At 34.8% G+C, this 16461-nt stretch overlaps 1 protein-coding gene across 1 annotated transcript; it reads right to left on the minus strand.

Annotated features, from left to right (window-relative positions):
- Positions 1-2284: 2284 nt before the first annotated feature.
- Positions 2285-15435, minus strand: LOC126727243 (cysteine-rich receptor-like protein kinase 10). Its single transcript, XM_050432812.1, has 7 exons — positions 14365-15435; positions 4504-4674; positions 4154-4284; positions 3403-3613; positions 3048-3285; positions 2811-2961; positions 2285-2716 (listed from the first exon to the last, which is right to left on the minus strand). The coding sequence occupies exons 1-7, from the start codon at positions 15215-15217 to the stop codon at positions 2432-2434; spliced, it is 2040 nt and encodes a 679-aa protein (XP_050288769.1). The 5' UTR covers positions 15218-15435; the 3' UTR covers positions 2285-2431.
- Positions 15436-16461: the final 1026 nt, after the last annotated feature.

Below are 16461 nucleotides of genomic sequence, written 5' to 3' on the forward strand. Positions count from 1 at the left end.
GTTTTACTTTGTGCCAGTGAAAGTATTTTCTAACTTAAAAACAAAATAGGGATCCGAGGGTAAGATATCAAGGGCGTAGAATATGCAAGCATTTTCGTGAGGATAAGGTTGGGACTTAGGCCATGATGCAAGTCAAACTTTTAATAATTTATATGTCCTTATTCCTTTCTAGAAGGGATTACCCAAAAAAAAAAAGTAAATTTCATTAACATAATTGGGATTTGAACTATTACCCATTAGGTTCAAGATTTTATCAAACTGATTAATTTAGTTCTTAAAGTTAACTTATAGCCTGTTTGAATAGAGGGGGAAAGGAGAGGAAGTGAAGGGGAGTAAAGTAGAGTTGTCTAAAAATAAGCTAATTTTGTACTAAATCTACTCTACTCTGCTCTACTCTACTCCCAATCTTTCTCCCTCAATTCAAACGGACCATTAATCTTTAAAACAATTAAAAAAAATGACTAACTAGTTTAGCAATTTTTAGAGACTAAATTAAATTTAAGGAACAAATGAGTCCATTTAGAAAACTCTTGAACCTAATTGGCAATAAACCAAACTATCAAAATATATCATTGGATTTTATTAAAAAAATCATATGGAACAGTGAAAAAGATTAAAGAATATATTCCGGTCAAAATTGTTGTGCTGCCCGAGTGGTAAAAGTCAATGATGGGTGGAGACTGGAGTGGAACTATGACCGAAGCATTGGCCAAACTGATCTACTTTCCAGTGTAGTGAAGGCGCGGTCTATAGTAGCCTTTTTGTCGTAATTCTTTGTCCAGTATTGAAATTCCTTTCCTTGATAAAAATTAAAATTCGTAGTTCTCTTGTGGGGTCCAGAAGAGTGTGACCAATATGAAGGGACTTTATATTGGTTAACAACTTGCATATAAAAAAACTTGCATATAAGAATCCAAAGGCCAAAGCCCACTCATGTAACGTACTCACAGTATGAATCTCTTATGGACCGTTTGAATTGAGAGAGAGGAAGGAAGAGAAGAGTAGAGTAGAGTAGATTTAGCACAAAATTAACTTATTTTTAATCAATTCTATTCTACTCCCCTTCACTCCCCTTCCTTCCTCCCTTTATTTAAACAAACCATTAGTCTTAAGGTTCAGTCCAGAAGGGGTATTCTTCAAGAAGGAATAAGATTTTATTTTTTATTTTTTCTTCCACCTCATAATTTATTTATTTATTTATGTCAGTATATTAATTAATAGGTTAAATATATTGATTTTTATATATTAATTATAGATAGATGGTGCACAAAATATTTATAAAAAAATGAATTTATATAGTTATTTTCATAAAATTTATATAAAAATAACAATATGAAATTCTTCCTCATCGAAACAAAATCATTGAAAGGTAAAAAAAAAAATAATAAAAAAAAAAGAGGTAAAACTCCAATAAAAATGATTAAAAATAATTGCAAGCTTAAATTAGCTGAAATAATTAAAAAAAAATTTTGAATTCACTAAAGTGATATGTTCATTTTATTATTATATTAATCTGAACAATTTATATTTCTTAAATCCTTTTAGTGACATAATATAAGTGTGTGTGGAACCAACATCGCAGTAGTCTAAATTTGTTCTATGTAATTATACTCAATATTAATAGTGTAAAAACATTTGTTTTTATGTACTAATTATTTGTAGTTGGTGCACTAATTAGTTATGAAAAATGAATTTTTTTATTATTTTTATTTGATTTATATAAGAAACAATTGATTTTGAAATATGACATTTTTATTTAAAATGAGTTGTTTTGGCAACAATTGAATAAGAGCAAGGCAAAAGATAAAATCAAATTTACCAAATTTAATTACTTGCATGTAATCAAATTATAAAAGATAATTGAATGCTTAAATTAGTGAAAATAATTAAATATTTTTCAATTCACTTAAACAATTGGTTTATATTCTTGATTATCCTCTTATCGTAAATAATTCAAGAATCCAACGTGTGATTCCCATATAGGACTTGACTGAAGAAAATAGCAATCACAAATCATGATTTTTTTTATTTTTTATTTTTGAAATTTGGTAGGAAGGAATAGTACAACACAAAAACTGAAGAGAATGGTAGGTGCCAATAGGGCTAGTAGCATATTCCTGTGAGATCTATTTCTTTATTGAGGGAAACGGTACTGAGTATTTTTTGTTAAATCCAAATTCCGGACTGTCCAAACATCCTGCAGGCCCATCAATGAGATATGTCCAAGTCTCATGTTTATTTTGTCCAAAGGTCCCTTAGTTCATAACTCCCTTCTCAGAAAATCACCCCAAAAAATCACCTTTATTTGCTCAATTAACTGAACCTTCCTTCCCAACACGTATCCTATTCCTAATTTATAGAAATTTTAGTCTGCAATATTAAGTTCACCATTATGCAAGACCTAATGCCAATCTTATACAGTTGTACGCGTTCATTGTGGTACAATACTAGAAAAACTAAGCTCATTTACAGAGAATTCATCCATCTGAATGAATTTAGCCACAGAAAATGCAGGGTGTCTTGGTTTAGGAAGGGCTATTGATTCACTTCCTAGCAATGCTACCACAGTCGACATGTTGGGTCTATCTTGTGGATCTTCCTGCACGCACAAAAGTCCGATATGTATGCACCTTACAATTTCTAATGTCGAACATGATTCCATCAAGAAGTTGTCCACAAACTCCAACACTTTATCTTCACACCATAGTCTCCATGCCTATCAATTTAGATTTCGAATGGAGTTATATTTCACATATGCAGTCCATATTGCAATGTCTAATTCTAATTCAAGGAGAAAAAAGTTAACATACATATGTAAGGAGTGTTTGGGCATGTTCTGTAAGGTAAAAGCCACTATTCTTTTTCCCACTAATAATCTCAAGTAAGATTACACCAAAGCTGAAGACATCTGACTTCACAGAGAACACTCCTTCCATTGCATATTCTGGAGCCATATACCCACTATTTGTATACAAACATTACTATTATTATTATTATTAGTATTAAAACAAAAAAAGAAGAGAAAGATATTGGAAGAAGTGGCTTACTATGTTCCGACAATTCTTTTGGTGTTTGCTATATTTTGTTTTTCATAAAAGATCCTCGCCATTCCAAAATCTGATATTTTGGCAACCATGTCATGGTCCAACAACACATTGCTAGGCTTCAAGTCCCTATGAATGATTTTAAGGCGGGAGTCCTCATGAAGATATAGAAGTCCTCTAGCAATCCCGCTAATAATGTTATAGCAAGTCTTCCAATCAAGTAATGGGCTCCTTTTTGAATCTAAAATTTAATATTAATGTTAAGTAATGACATCATGTATAAGTGTGAATTGTATAAATTTACAAGCAATCCAAAATAATATCAAGCTTATGAAACAGAATGTAGGAAGAAACAAACCAAAAATAAAAATATCAAGGCTTTTGTTGGGCATGAACTCGTATACAAGCAGCTTTTCCTCTCCCTCTATGCCAAATCCCAATAGCCTCACAAGATTTCTGTGCTGAAGTTTAGCAATAAGTATGATCTCATTTTTGAATTCCTCTAAGCCTTGCAATGACTTTGATGAGAACCTTTTAACTGCTACTTCCTTCCCGTCAAGTAGCATACCCTGAATGAAATAACCTCCAAACAGACAAATTTAGGACCATGTTGTTAGTCGGTGTGGGACTATCATGGTAGGAAGGCAAACTAGGAGTTTGCAAAGGTTGCATAGGTCTAGACAAGGCAAAGATTTTGTAAGTTGCTAGCTATGTAGTAGTTCCTCTAATAGTGATTTTTGACAGGATTGATTTTTTCCTAGTAGTGCTTTTTCATTTGAAAGGTTTCACTTCAGTATTTTTATTATTTGTCAATATTGTGTGCATGATTAATTGTTTAAATTCATTATTCTTGCATTGTTAATTACTTAGGTGTTTAAAGTATATTTTCAGTAAGGAAATGGTGAGATTAATATTGAGGATGTGTCCAACGCTTAGACTGGCTCTAGAATAGTTTACTTCGTATAATTTGTAAAATCACCACTTCAAAAGACTTTAAATTTTTCTATAAAAAAAATGTATATTTATATGCAGTAAATTTTCTATGTATGCTTATTTTGAGTTTAAAAAAAAAAAAAAAAATGCAAGAAATGAGTTTCGATTACCTATACCTTGTAAACTTTTCCAAATCCACCTTCGCCAATCTTGTTGTCATCTGAGAATTTGTCTGTGGCGGCTTCAATTGTCACAAAATCAAATTGCAAGGATTCTACAGCTAAATCAGCTGATATTTCACTTGCAGCTAAACATCCAAAAATAAACAAACATAAGAGAGATAACATTACAGGGATCAATGTTTGCAGATATGATGAGGTGAGAGTTTTTAGATAATCAATATATTCTTTATCATTTTCAGACAAATTATAACAAACATAATGAAAGGATTCCTTCACGTATAATGTTGAAAATGAGGAGATTGTGTTATGATCTTATGAACACAAAAGCACTTGCATGAGCATACCATGATAATTAAGCAAACCATCAGATTGCTTGGGACTCTCTTCATTTATAGCATCAGACTTCTTTCTCGCTCTCCTCCGGAGGAAACAGTAGGCCAGAATGACTAGCACCACAGAGGCAGCAATTGTAGCAACAATGGCGATAATAATTACTGGTGAGATTTTTCCTTTTCCTGCAAAAACAGTATCATGTTATATTGACAACAGGTAATACCGTAATAGTCAGTTACAAGAAGTGCTGCCTAATAAAATAATTACGTCTGATCAGTATAGATGAGGTTGAAAGTACCATTGGAACATATTGGCTTGGCTGGTATACTTGAGTCTTAGATTAGTTACTCACTTTTTCTTTTTCTTTTTTATACAAGATAGAAAATTCTATTTTAGCATAATTTATATGTATATGCGTATAAAGTTCCCTCCTAGAGACTTGAACTCTGGTTCTTACTCACCCACCCCACCCCATCCCACCTCACCCCAGCCACTCACTTCTAATTGTAATATTTGTCGAAGTTAGTGAGCCTCACACACTACTCAACTAAAGAGACCCGCACTCACAAAGCACACAAAGTGAAAGAGAACGAAGAGGAAAGAGGTAGATAACACTTGATGTCTTTTATTTAAATTCTTTCATTGTTGCATACAAATTGATGAAGGAATGGCTTTATATAGCCTCCATGCACTCTCTTAACCTTCATTATTTATTGCATAACATCAAAAATCTCCAAGATGTATTTACTTCATAAACTCCCCACATTCATAATTTTCCACATAACTTCAAGAAAGTCTTTCATATGCATTCATTCAAATATTAATTAATATACAAAAAAATCATAATAAAAAATGAAAAAAAAAAAAATTAAACAAGTTTAACATCTAATGTCCCCCATTAAACTTGTTTTTCTAGTCAAATTAGTAAGGCTTGTAGCTTGTAAAATATATCAAACTTGATTGGTTTGGTGATTATATGATGTCATGGAAGCCTAAAAAAAGTACACATGATGCTCTCTTTGAAGGACATAAACTAAACTATTAGTTTCTGGGTAGTAAACCTCGAATCCACAAGGGGTTCCTTGAATCCATAAGGTGATAAAATTGGAATCCACTAGAGAAGAAAATTGACAAAAAGTTTATGTTTATTGATAATAGTCTGAAAACTAAATTGCCTTTGGAGGCTACAATGCGTTTAAATAGTAAAAAAAAAAAAAAAAACCTTGGGTGGCTAGAAACCCTAAGGCAGCTAAGAAAGCATATAAAACCCTAATTTGACTAAACAACATTAAAAACACCTAAAATAAGGAAATAAATAACTTAAACCTAAAATAACAAAAGTTACATAAAAATACCAAACATAAAAATTACAGAAATTAATTTGAATATTTTGTACTACATCATTATATCTACAACCTGATCATATTACTTCATGATCTCAAGTTGAAGTTCCTTTCTTGTATTATGTTGTCTTGAATCATTGTGAGTGATTCAATCATGAAAGAATGGATTTTATGCATGAAGTAGTGTTGACTTGTTGTCCACAAATATCTTTGTAGATTTTGCTTGCGGTATATGCAACTCCTTTAATAAACTTCTAATGCAAATCACATGACAAACACTAGAAGTAGCATAAATGTATTTAGCTTCCCAAGTGCAAAGTGTCATAATTGGTTGCTTCTTAATAGTCCATGTAAAAACAATATCACCCTTGTAGAATACAAAACCAATAGTAATCTTTTTATCTTCCATATCTCTATCCCAATTGCTATCACTATAGCAAGCAAATTTAACTCTTTAGAAAGGTGAATACAATAATCCAAAATCACAATTTCATTTGGAAATCGTTAATACACACAACCCAAAAAATAACTCAAATGATTTCCAAGTTGGAAGTCGTGATTTCAAGTCATGGTTTCAATTGTTTTTTGAGCTATATTTAAAACCGTGTAAAACAATTTGTGTGGAATAAGTATTTTCCTTTTTTAATTTTGAGTTTTGGATTGTACATATGTCTTTTGTGGTCTGCGTTATGTACAGTGAGTTTTGATAAAATTATATACGTTGGGGGACTACAATTCGACTCTCTACAACCACTCTAAAAATAAGCCCGCAATATGTAATGTCAAATACTATAAAAGATTTGAATGCATCTTTCTTATCACTAATTAGTTTTGAGATAAAATGACACAGCTCACGGTCCTACAATATCTCTTGTTCATTAAAAAATTAAACTCAAAGAAAGATTTATAAAGTAAGCCATGAAAATTGAAGTACCATAAGTAGGATCTGTTAACGTATATAGTGTTATGAGTTTTAGGCCTAACTAGATTACTTGAATAACACACATTCTTATATTACACTCTTACTTGTACTGCACACATATGCCTCTTATATAAAGGCACTCATGTATATTCTTTCACTATGAAATACGATACTACTGCATTCAGTATTTCTAACATGGTATCAGAACAAATAGATACTGGCTCACCTAATGAACAGCATAGGAAATGTCTAGACAAGTAACTATGAGATAAACTAGGCTGCCAACCAATCGTCTGTAAAGAGAGGGATTAGACAATGGTTTCCCCCCCCCCCTCCCCCCCCCCCCCCTGAGAGTGTCAGATACGTATTAAGTTCAATTAGAGTGTCAATAGTCTTACTGTCAATGAGTCCAGCTCTAGACAAAATATCAGAAGCATACTTGGCTTGAGTAATATAAAGACCATCTGTGAAATGAGTGATTTTAAGACCCAAGAAATAACTGAGATATCCAAGATCTTTCATATCAAACTGCTAACTGAGAAACTCCTTGAGCTCTTGAATGTCACTGAGGTCATCACTAGTTATGATCATATCATCCACATATAGGAGAAGCAAAATAGTGCCTTTATCAGTGCGGCAAAGAAATAAGGCATAATCATAAGGACTGGTAGTGTAACTCAAACGAAAGATGGTGGAGCTAAACTTGGCAAACCAAGCTCGTGGATCTTATTTATGGCCATAAAGTGCACGTCGAAGGCGACAAACCTTGGTTGATTCAATAGAGAGACCGGGAGGAGGTTGCATATAAACTTCTTCACTCAAATCCTCATTAAGGAAGGCATTTTTAACATCTATTTGAAAAAGATCCCATTTACTAGCAGAGGCAACGACTAAGAGGGCACAAACAGATGAGATATGAGCAACTAGAGTAAAGGTCTCTTTCATGGTCTTTTCTACTCAGCTCAATCTCCTCTTGTACTCCGTGCATTCTCTTATGCTGATTGGGCAGGAGATCCCATTGATTGCAAGTCCACCATTGGTTATTGCTTTCTCCTTGGTTCTTCTTTGATTTCTTGGTGAATTAAGAAACAAACCTTTGTAGCCCGCTCCGATATTGAAGCAGAATATCGTGCCCTTGTAGATACCACATCTGAGCTCCTTTGACTACGATGGCTTCTTAAGGACTTAAGCGTGTCCACATTCTCTACTACTCCTCTTTATTGTGACAACCAGAATGCCATTCATATTGCTCACAATGATGTCTTCCATAAATGAACTAAACACATCGAGATTGATTGTCATTTTATCTATTATTATCTTATCCATGGTGCTCTCAAGCTTTTCTCAATCTCCTCCAAAAATCAACTTGTAGATATATTCACCAAGTCACAGTCACATCCTAAGAAACGCCTTCGTGATATGGTTGACAACCTCACGCTGGTCTCACATCCACCTTGAGTTTGAAGGGGGCTGTTAACGTATATACTGTTGTGGGCTTTAGGCCCAACTAGATTACTTGTATAGCACGCATTCTTATACTACACTCTTACTTATACTGCACACATATGCCTCCTATATAAAGGAACTCATGTATATTTTTTTACTATGAAATACAATACTATTGCATTTAGTATTTCTAACAGGATCAAAGCAATTATGTTCGGGTTAGAAACAGATCATCATAAACTGATTACAAAATCTATGATCCACACCTGTATTTTTAGGGACGGGTCAACTTAGTATCACAATTTTTCTCCCCTTTTTCACAAGGCAAAAAACTATTTTAAAAATTTTAATAATGCATTGGTTTTTGTTGAGTTAATGGATTGAATTATTAAATGCACACCCATATCAATAGCAAAAAATAAAAGAGAATAGGAAAAATCAATGAAAGCCCAAAACATAACATCACTTAATATCCCATAAAAAAACACATTTAATAAAATAAAAATAATTAATATCAACGAAGAAAGGTGAAAGTGACACACAGCATATACAAAGCAAACAATACCACAATAGTTAGTTAAGGGTTTGTTTGATAACAATGTTCAAATATTGTTGTTCAAAATAATGTAAAAATTATGATTTAAAAAGTGTTGTAAAATACGTGTTTGAAGTACTCGTAATGTAAAAAATGTGTTTAATATAATATTTCAAATAACAATACATTTAGTACTATTTTCCTGTTCACTCTCTCTTTATCTTCTCTTGGCAAATAACCGAAAGATTTTCCTTCTTTTCGTCTCTCTCAATGCTCTTCCACCCTCTCAACCCCAGGTCCCTGTATCTTTGCTTCTCTTTCTTTTGTTTTTGTTGTTGTTGTTGTTGTTTTTTTTTTTTTTTTTTTTTTTTTGATTTGGGTTGTGTTTTGTGGGTGGGGGTTAAATTCAAATTGGTTTTGTTTTTTTGGGTTTGACTATTTCTATGGATTTTGTTTTGTTGGTGGGGTTAAATTCAAAAGGGTTTTTGTTTTATTTGAAAGAAGAAGACCAGCAAACGACAAACACCACCAAAAAAAAAAAAGACCACAAAGTGGTCCGGGCAAAAGAGATAAGAAAACAAAAAAAAGAAAGAAAAGTCAAACATTAGTAGAGAGAGAGAAAAAAAAAAAAAAAAAAGTTGTCTGTGTGCCGTTCGCATCAGTGGGTCCAACGAATTTTAATATATTTATAACAATGCTATCCAACATTGTTACTCAAAATGCAAATCTGCTCTGAGCTGTTTCAAATTCGGAAAATTATTAGAAATTTCGGAGTATCATAAATGTGTAGTTTTTTCTAGTAGGTTTTTCCCTTCAAATACAGTGTTTAAACATAATAAATTGAAAATTGTAGCTTAAACACCCTTGATAGGCAATGTGGTTGACAGATCCGGGGTGCAAGGAAATTGTCACAAAAGCTTGGGATTGTAATGTCGTGGGTACTCCTATGTATGTTGCCACGAAGAAATTGAAGAAGTGTAAAAAGAGGTTGAAGGAGTGGGACCGGGATCATTTTGGAAGTGTAAAGAATAATATAAAGAAGCTTAAAGAACAATTATGGAAGGCAGAGATGGAGTCGGTCAGATCTGGGAGCTATGAGGAAGCAGCTCGTATTAAATTCGAACTTTCAGTTTTGTATGAAAAAGAGGAGAAGATGTGGCAACAACGCTCTCGTATTCAGTGGCTGCAAAGTGGGGATAAAAATACGAATTTTTTTCATGGGACAGCCACTCAAAGGAAGAGGAAAAACTTCATTAAGGGTTTAAAGGACGATGAAGGTGTCTGGCATGAAGAGGAGAACCAAGTTTTGGGTTTGCTTATTGAGTACTACTCTCAATTATTTTCAACCTCACATCCTCATGATTTTGATCGTATCCTTGACGGGGTTGATACAATTGTTACTGAAGAGATGAGGGTAGAGTTAACACGTCCTTACACTTCTGATGAGGTAGATGCTGCTATTAAGGAGATGGCACCTTTAAAGGCTCCAGGGCCAGATGGTATGCCTCCATTATTTTATCAAACCTATTGGTCAGACGTAGGATTGGATGTTCATCAAGCGGTCTTGTCCAGCTTAAATTCAGGTTCTATCTTGAAATCTATTAACCATACTTTCATTACTTTGATTCTAAAAGTTAATAATCTAGAAAAGATCTCAGATTTTAGGCCTATCAGTTTATGTAATGTGATTTATAAGATTATTAGTAAGGTGATAGCCAATCGCCTTAAACCTTTGCTTAATTCCATTATTTCAGAAACACAGAGTGCCTTTACTGCTGATAGATTGATTACTGATAATATCTTGATAGCTTTTGAGTCTTTACACCATATGAAGACTAATTGCACAGGGAGGAAAGGTTTTATGGCCCTAAAGCTTGATATGAGTAAGGCCTATGATCGAGTGGATTGAGTTTTCCTTGAGAAGATTCTTTTGAAGATGGGGTTTCAGGATTCTTGGGTGGCTTTAATTATGGAGTGTATTCGTACTGTGACTTATTCAATCCTTGTTAATGGAGAGCCGAAGGGTTTAATTACTCCTTCTAGAGGCTTAAGACAAGGCGATCCCCTCTCTCCTTTCTTATTTTTGTTTTGTGCGGAGGGTTTAAATGCTATTTTCAGGAGAGCAGCCTTGGACGGAGAGATTGAGGGTTTTTCCTTATGTAGGAATGGACCAAAACTTACGCACCTTTTCTTTGTAGATGATTGTCTTATCTTTTGCAGATCGACATTGGAGGAGTGCCTTAAGATCCAGTCACTGTTGGATATCTACGAAGTGGCTTCAGGCCAGATGATTAACATGGAGAAAACTACGCTATTTTTCAGCGGAAATACAGATACACAAACGCAAGATGCAATCAAAGTGGCACTCAATGTCCCTGCCATTCAACACTATGAAAAATATTTGGGGCTTCCATCCTTTATTGGTAGGGAAAAGAAGGCTTGTTTTACTAAGGTGAAAGAATGAATATGGGCGAGGATGCAAGGTTGGAAGGAAAAGCTTTTGTCTCAAGCAGGAAAGGAGGTTATGATCAAGGCTGTAATTCAATCCATTCCTACGTACTCGATGAGTGTTTTTAAATTGCCGATCAGTCTTTGTAAGGATATTGAAACAATGATTCGCAAATTTTGGTGGGGGCAAGGTGATTCAAAAAAGATTCATTGGGTGAAGTGGAGTTCCTTGTGCTCTTCTAAGTCGATTGGTGGGATGGGCTTCAGAGATATCCAAAATTTTAACAATGCTCTTTTGGCTAAACAAGTATGGCGGTTGATCCATCAAAAAGACACTTTGCTCTACAAGGTGTTTAGTGCGAAATACTTTCCTCATGGGAGTATTATGGACGCTTCAGTTCCTCAAAAGTGTTCATATGCTTGGCGAAGTATCTTACAAGCTCGGGAGGTCATTGAGAAGTGTGCTATCTGGCGTGTGGGCAGTGGTCATGGGATAGATGTGTGGAAGCATAGATGGCTCCCAAACCCGACCTACAACAAAATTATTTCTCCAAGAGGAGAGTCTTCTGTGACTCAGGTTAGTGAGTTGTTCTATCCGGATACTCGAATATGGGATCCGGGAAAGCTTGAGGAGAATTTCTATCCGTGGGAGGCAGAGATGGTAAGTCGGATTCAAGTCAGTGTTGGTAGTGTCGAAGACCTCCTGGTTTGGCCCCTGACTTCTGATGGTTCCTTCAGTGTTCGTAGTGCTTATAGATTCCTGGCTTCGGAAAATTTTAGCTCTCTACCAAGTTCTTCCTCAAGTATTGAGCAGCAGCACTTTTGGAAAAAAATATGGAAGATTCGAGCCCCTAATAAGATAAAACATTTCATTTGGCGTGCGGCAAAAGATGCGCTTCCGACTAAACAGAATTTGCGTGCTAGACATATTCCCATTGATGAAACCTGTGATCTTTGTGAGGATCATCAGGAGACGTTGCTGCATAGTTTATGGCTGTGTGACCATGCTCAGTTTGTTTGGAAGTCTGATCCAGGTTTTGCTCCCTTGTTTCAAAAACGGTATCGATCGTTTCGGGACTTGCTTGAGGCAGTGATGCTGAAAAGTTCTCAGTTTCGGGTTGCTCTGTTTTGCACCACAGCTTGGAGTTTATGGCAGCGGCGTAATAGGCTCAGGGAGAAGCAGCCATCATGGACTCTTCACGAGTTAGGCAGTCGAGCTAAGGCTTATGTTGTGGATTTTCTCAACGCGAATTCTCAGCCTTCACAGGGTTCTTCTCGGAGTGCTCTGGTGTCTTGGTCTCCGCCGATGGAATCGGTATACAAAGGAAACTTTGATGCGGCCTTCTTTGACACGTCTGGTTGCGCGGGTGTTGGAGTGGTGTTCCATGATTTCCAAGGCCAAGTGATCGCAGCTTTGAGTCAAAAAATTCCTTTGGTTCAATCGGTGGAGCTGGCAAAGGCTATGGCTGCTCGTCGAGCCCTGTTATTTGCCAAAGAGCTGAGTTTGTTTGATGTGGAGATAGAAGGGGATTGTTCAAGGGTTCTTGCTGCTCTGAACATGGTGAGGAGCTGTAGCACTTTATTTGGTCATGTGATTGATGAGTGCAAGAGTCTAGGGGCGTCGCTCCGTTCTTGCAAGTTCAATCACGTTAGGAGGGAAGGGAATAGGTTGGCGCATGCTTTAGCTAGGAGAGCAGTTATATCTGCAGACACGGATGTATGGGTAGAATCTCTACCTAGTGATTTGGATAATGTATTCCAATCGGATTTGATTCAATAAAATTTCCTTACCTTTTTCTCAAAAAAAAAAAAAAAAAATTCAGACTCACAATTTTCAATGTTTAAACATTAAAAACTATTATTTTAACTTACTCACCAAACAACCCTAAAATTGTAAAATTGTGTCGTGTACCAAATCATAATGTGAGGAACATGCAAATGTGTAACAATAATTAATCATTAACTAATGGATTGAACTGATTAAACATGCTGCGCAAAAACCCAAAAAAAAAAAAAAAATAATGGATTAAACATGTTGCACATAAACTGATATACACAATTTCACATACTACTCAAAAAGTAATCGAATCCAGACTAAGCAGTGGCGGCTCCAAGAATTTTATTCAGGGTGTTCTTTAAAAAACATAAATTACACAATCTTATTTTTTTTTAGCCTTTAGATAATTAGGTTTGATTCAATGTTATTAATTTCATTCCGTTCCGGCCGTAACAGCCGGAAAATACCGTGCTGGCAAACAAATCGGAACAGCAACCCACCCTATTCCACTTTGGAAAAAATTTTGGGTCATTCCGGTCTATTTCGGGTGTTTCGATAAATACCAGCCGAAATTCAAGATTCGGCCGGCATGAAGTTTGTGCTTAAAAAAAAAAAAAGGTTCTTAAAACCAAAACAAATTTGCATTCTATTAACCAAAATACCTCAAAAGGCAAAAAAAGAAAAGAAATTAAATAAACAAAGGTACCTGTACAGCTAAAAAAAAAATGTATTGAGAAATTTGAGACTCAAAACTTGAAAAGAAGCACTGCCACACTGGTACTGATAGAAGACATAAAAGTTACGAATAAGGAGGAAGACAAAACATAGATGTAAAAGTGTAGATGAAAATGTGATAAAATTTAAAGTTATGAAGTGTAAAAATCTAAGAGACAGAAGACATATATGGTTAAGAATAAATAAGAAAAAATAATTAAAAATGAGAAGTAAGTAATATATGTCGTGAGGAAAAATAACACTATAATAAAAAATAATAAAAGGTTGAAAATTGTGTTGTATTAGGCAATGTGCTTAGTCGAAGGAATCAAGGCACTACCCAATTTATAATAGTTTTATTATAATTTTTTTTTTCCAAATTTTAGTTCAATATTTTTTTTTTTTTTTAGTTTTTCCTTTTTACTTGAAAGACCCTAATATATTGTTAAATTGCTCAAATTATGGACAAAAATTTAATTTTTTTGAAATAAAAAAAAAAATCTAAGGGGGTACCAAAAAATTATTTAAAGGTAAATAAATATAAAATATTAAATTATTATATATAATTTTTTTTTTCCAGGCAGGTGATCCTGGGACCACTTTGGCCATAAGTGGCGCCGCCACTGAGACTAAGTCTAATCAAGAATGAAAAGCAGTAAACTAAAACAGGGTGCTCGTGCAGTTTACCTTTTGGTCTACCGACGGAATCCGGAGGTGGAGGTTGAAGCCCTGGAAGTAGAGGTTGAAGCCCAGGGGAAGGCTGGGGCGTCGTTGTTGCCATCCGGTAGAATGGGTACAATTCGTACCTAATATTGCAACTGGGAAAAACAATTCTGCCCCCTTGCTTTCCACCACAACACCAAGGAACAAGATTTATAGCGTCCAGAAGACAACTATAGCAATCGGCGCCGGACAGGTCCGGTGTGCACTGTAAAAGGTTGTACAGTGTTTGAAACGCAGATATATTCACTTGCCTGGTCCCAAACTTCTTAGCACCGGTTGAAACGTCCGAGATTTCCCTTGCCAAGTCAGTCAGCAACGCAATCATCGACGTGTTCACTAACTGATTAAACTTGTCCTGATCTGTCACATTCTGGGTGTTTAACAAACCGAACATTGGTCTTTCGTCGACGGTGGTTAAGAAAGACCGGTTAGAGTAGCGCAAAAAGGACTCATCGTACCATGTCACGGCGACTTTTTCTCTTGAACACTTGCTGGTTAGCTCTTTCACTGCTGCTTCCACGCATTCTCGGCAGAGTTGACGGGTGACATCACCGCGGCAGTTGGAGAGGCCAAAGACAGGGTCGGAGGTGTTTCCGCCCTTAGTGGTGGCGTAGAAATCAACATTGGCGTTGGAGGAGAAAGAAGAAAGGAGGGAGTTTAGATTGGATTGGTAGATGCTATTATCGGCGCTGAAAGTGGTGTTTTCACATACGGTGTAGAGATGAACAGGGTCAGCAGCATGAGCGGTAAGGCTGAGGAAGGTAAGAATGGAAAGGAACAAGATGGGAAGAGAGAAGGGATTGAAGAAGGAAGTCATTTCGATGAATCAAACTCTTCCTCTACGCAGTTATGTGAAGAGTTTATGTGGTGTTTTTATTGCATATATGTTTTGGGATTCAGATGCTTAGGGGGTAGGTATGATGAGCAGTGAGGATGTACAGACTACAGATCTGCCTTTTAGGATGAGAACTATGCTCCACGAGGAAGTATATCCACCTACAGGTTTATATTTCCTCCCCCTCACAAGTTGGTGGCATCCACCACTAGCTGGGAGAGAAGAGAAATATACACCCATAACCCGGTGTATTTTCTCTTGCTCCACGCAAGTCAACAAGTCTAAACGGCATCGTGTTGTGGCTTGACTTTTCAAATTTACTGTAAAAATATATATATTGTTTTGGTAAATTTTAAAAATTTAATAGTTGATTTTTATTATTTTTTATGCTCTTAATATGTATATTAAATTTTGTTCAAATTGAGTATTATTTCCTATTCATTTAATAAATTTATTTTTTATACAAAATTTTATATTAAAGGTATAAATGATATAATAAGATTATGCAATTTAACGGTTAGATTTTGAAAATTCACACTCAATATAAAGATATATCAAAATTTTGAAGAGTTTATCTTCAAACTAGTTTGAAGAAGAATGTTGTTCATAGCTTGACCGATAATATTTTCTATAAAAATGAATTCAAAATTTTCTTTAAAAAGTCTATTAACAAATGTTTTAAAGAAATTTATTAATTGGATCCAATTATTAAAAGAACCCCATCTCAGTTGGTTTCTAATGTCAAGTTTATACTTTGGTTTAACTATTCATATATGTGATACTATGTTATTGTCTTGGACCAAACCGCAATTATGTTGATGACAATGGACGGAAGAACGATCTTGATAGAAATGTTAAACGTTAAGTATTAAAATGACAAAAATTAAATTGTATAAACAAAAATGACAATTAATCCAAACTTATAGGGTATAGTTATGGAATTTGGCCTATTTTAACTATTGGTGTTTGTATTACTTTATATACCCACCTAAGTTTTTTGGTAAATTTTCAATATAGTAGCAGTTTCAAGCTAAAAATTCATTTCTTGCCATTCCCAAAAAAAAAGAAAAAAAAAAACAGAAGTGGCTCAATAAACCAAAATGGCATTGTAGAGGCATTTCCTCTTTTTATATAGTTAATAGATAGATATGAAGGCAAGAAATTAGTTTTTATTTTATTTATTTATTTATTTTTAAGTTTTGAACAATAGCTCAGTACCAAGCGGC

Source organism: Quercus robur, chromosome 5 (genome assembly GCF_932294415.1).
Source record: "Quercus robur chromosome 5, dhQueRobu3.1, whole genome shotgun sequence".
Classification (NCBI taxonomy): Eukaryota; Viridiplantae; Streptophyta; class Magnoliopsida; order Fagales; family Fagaceae; genus Quercus; species Quercus robur.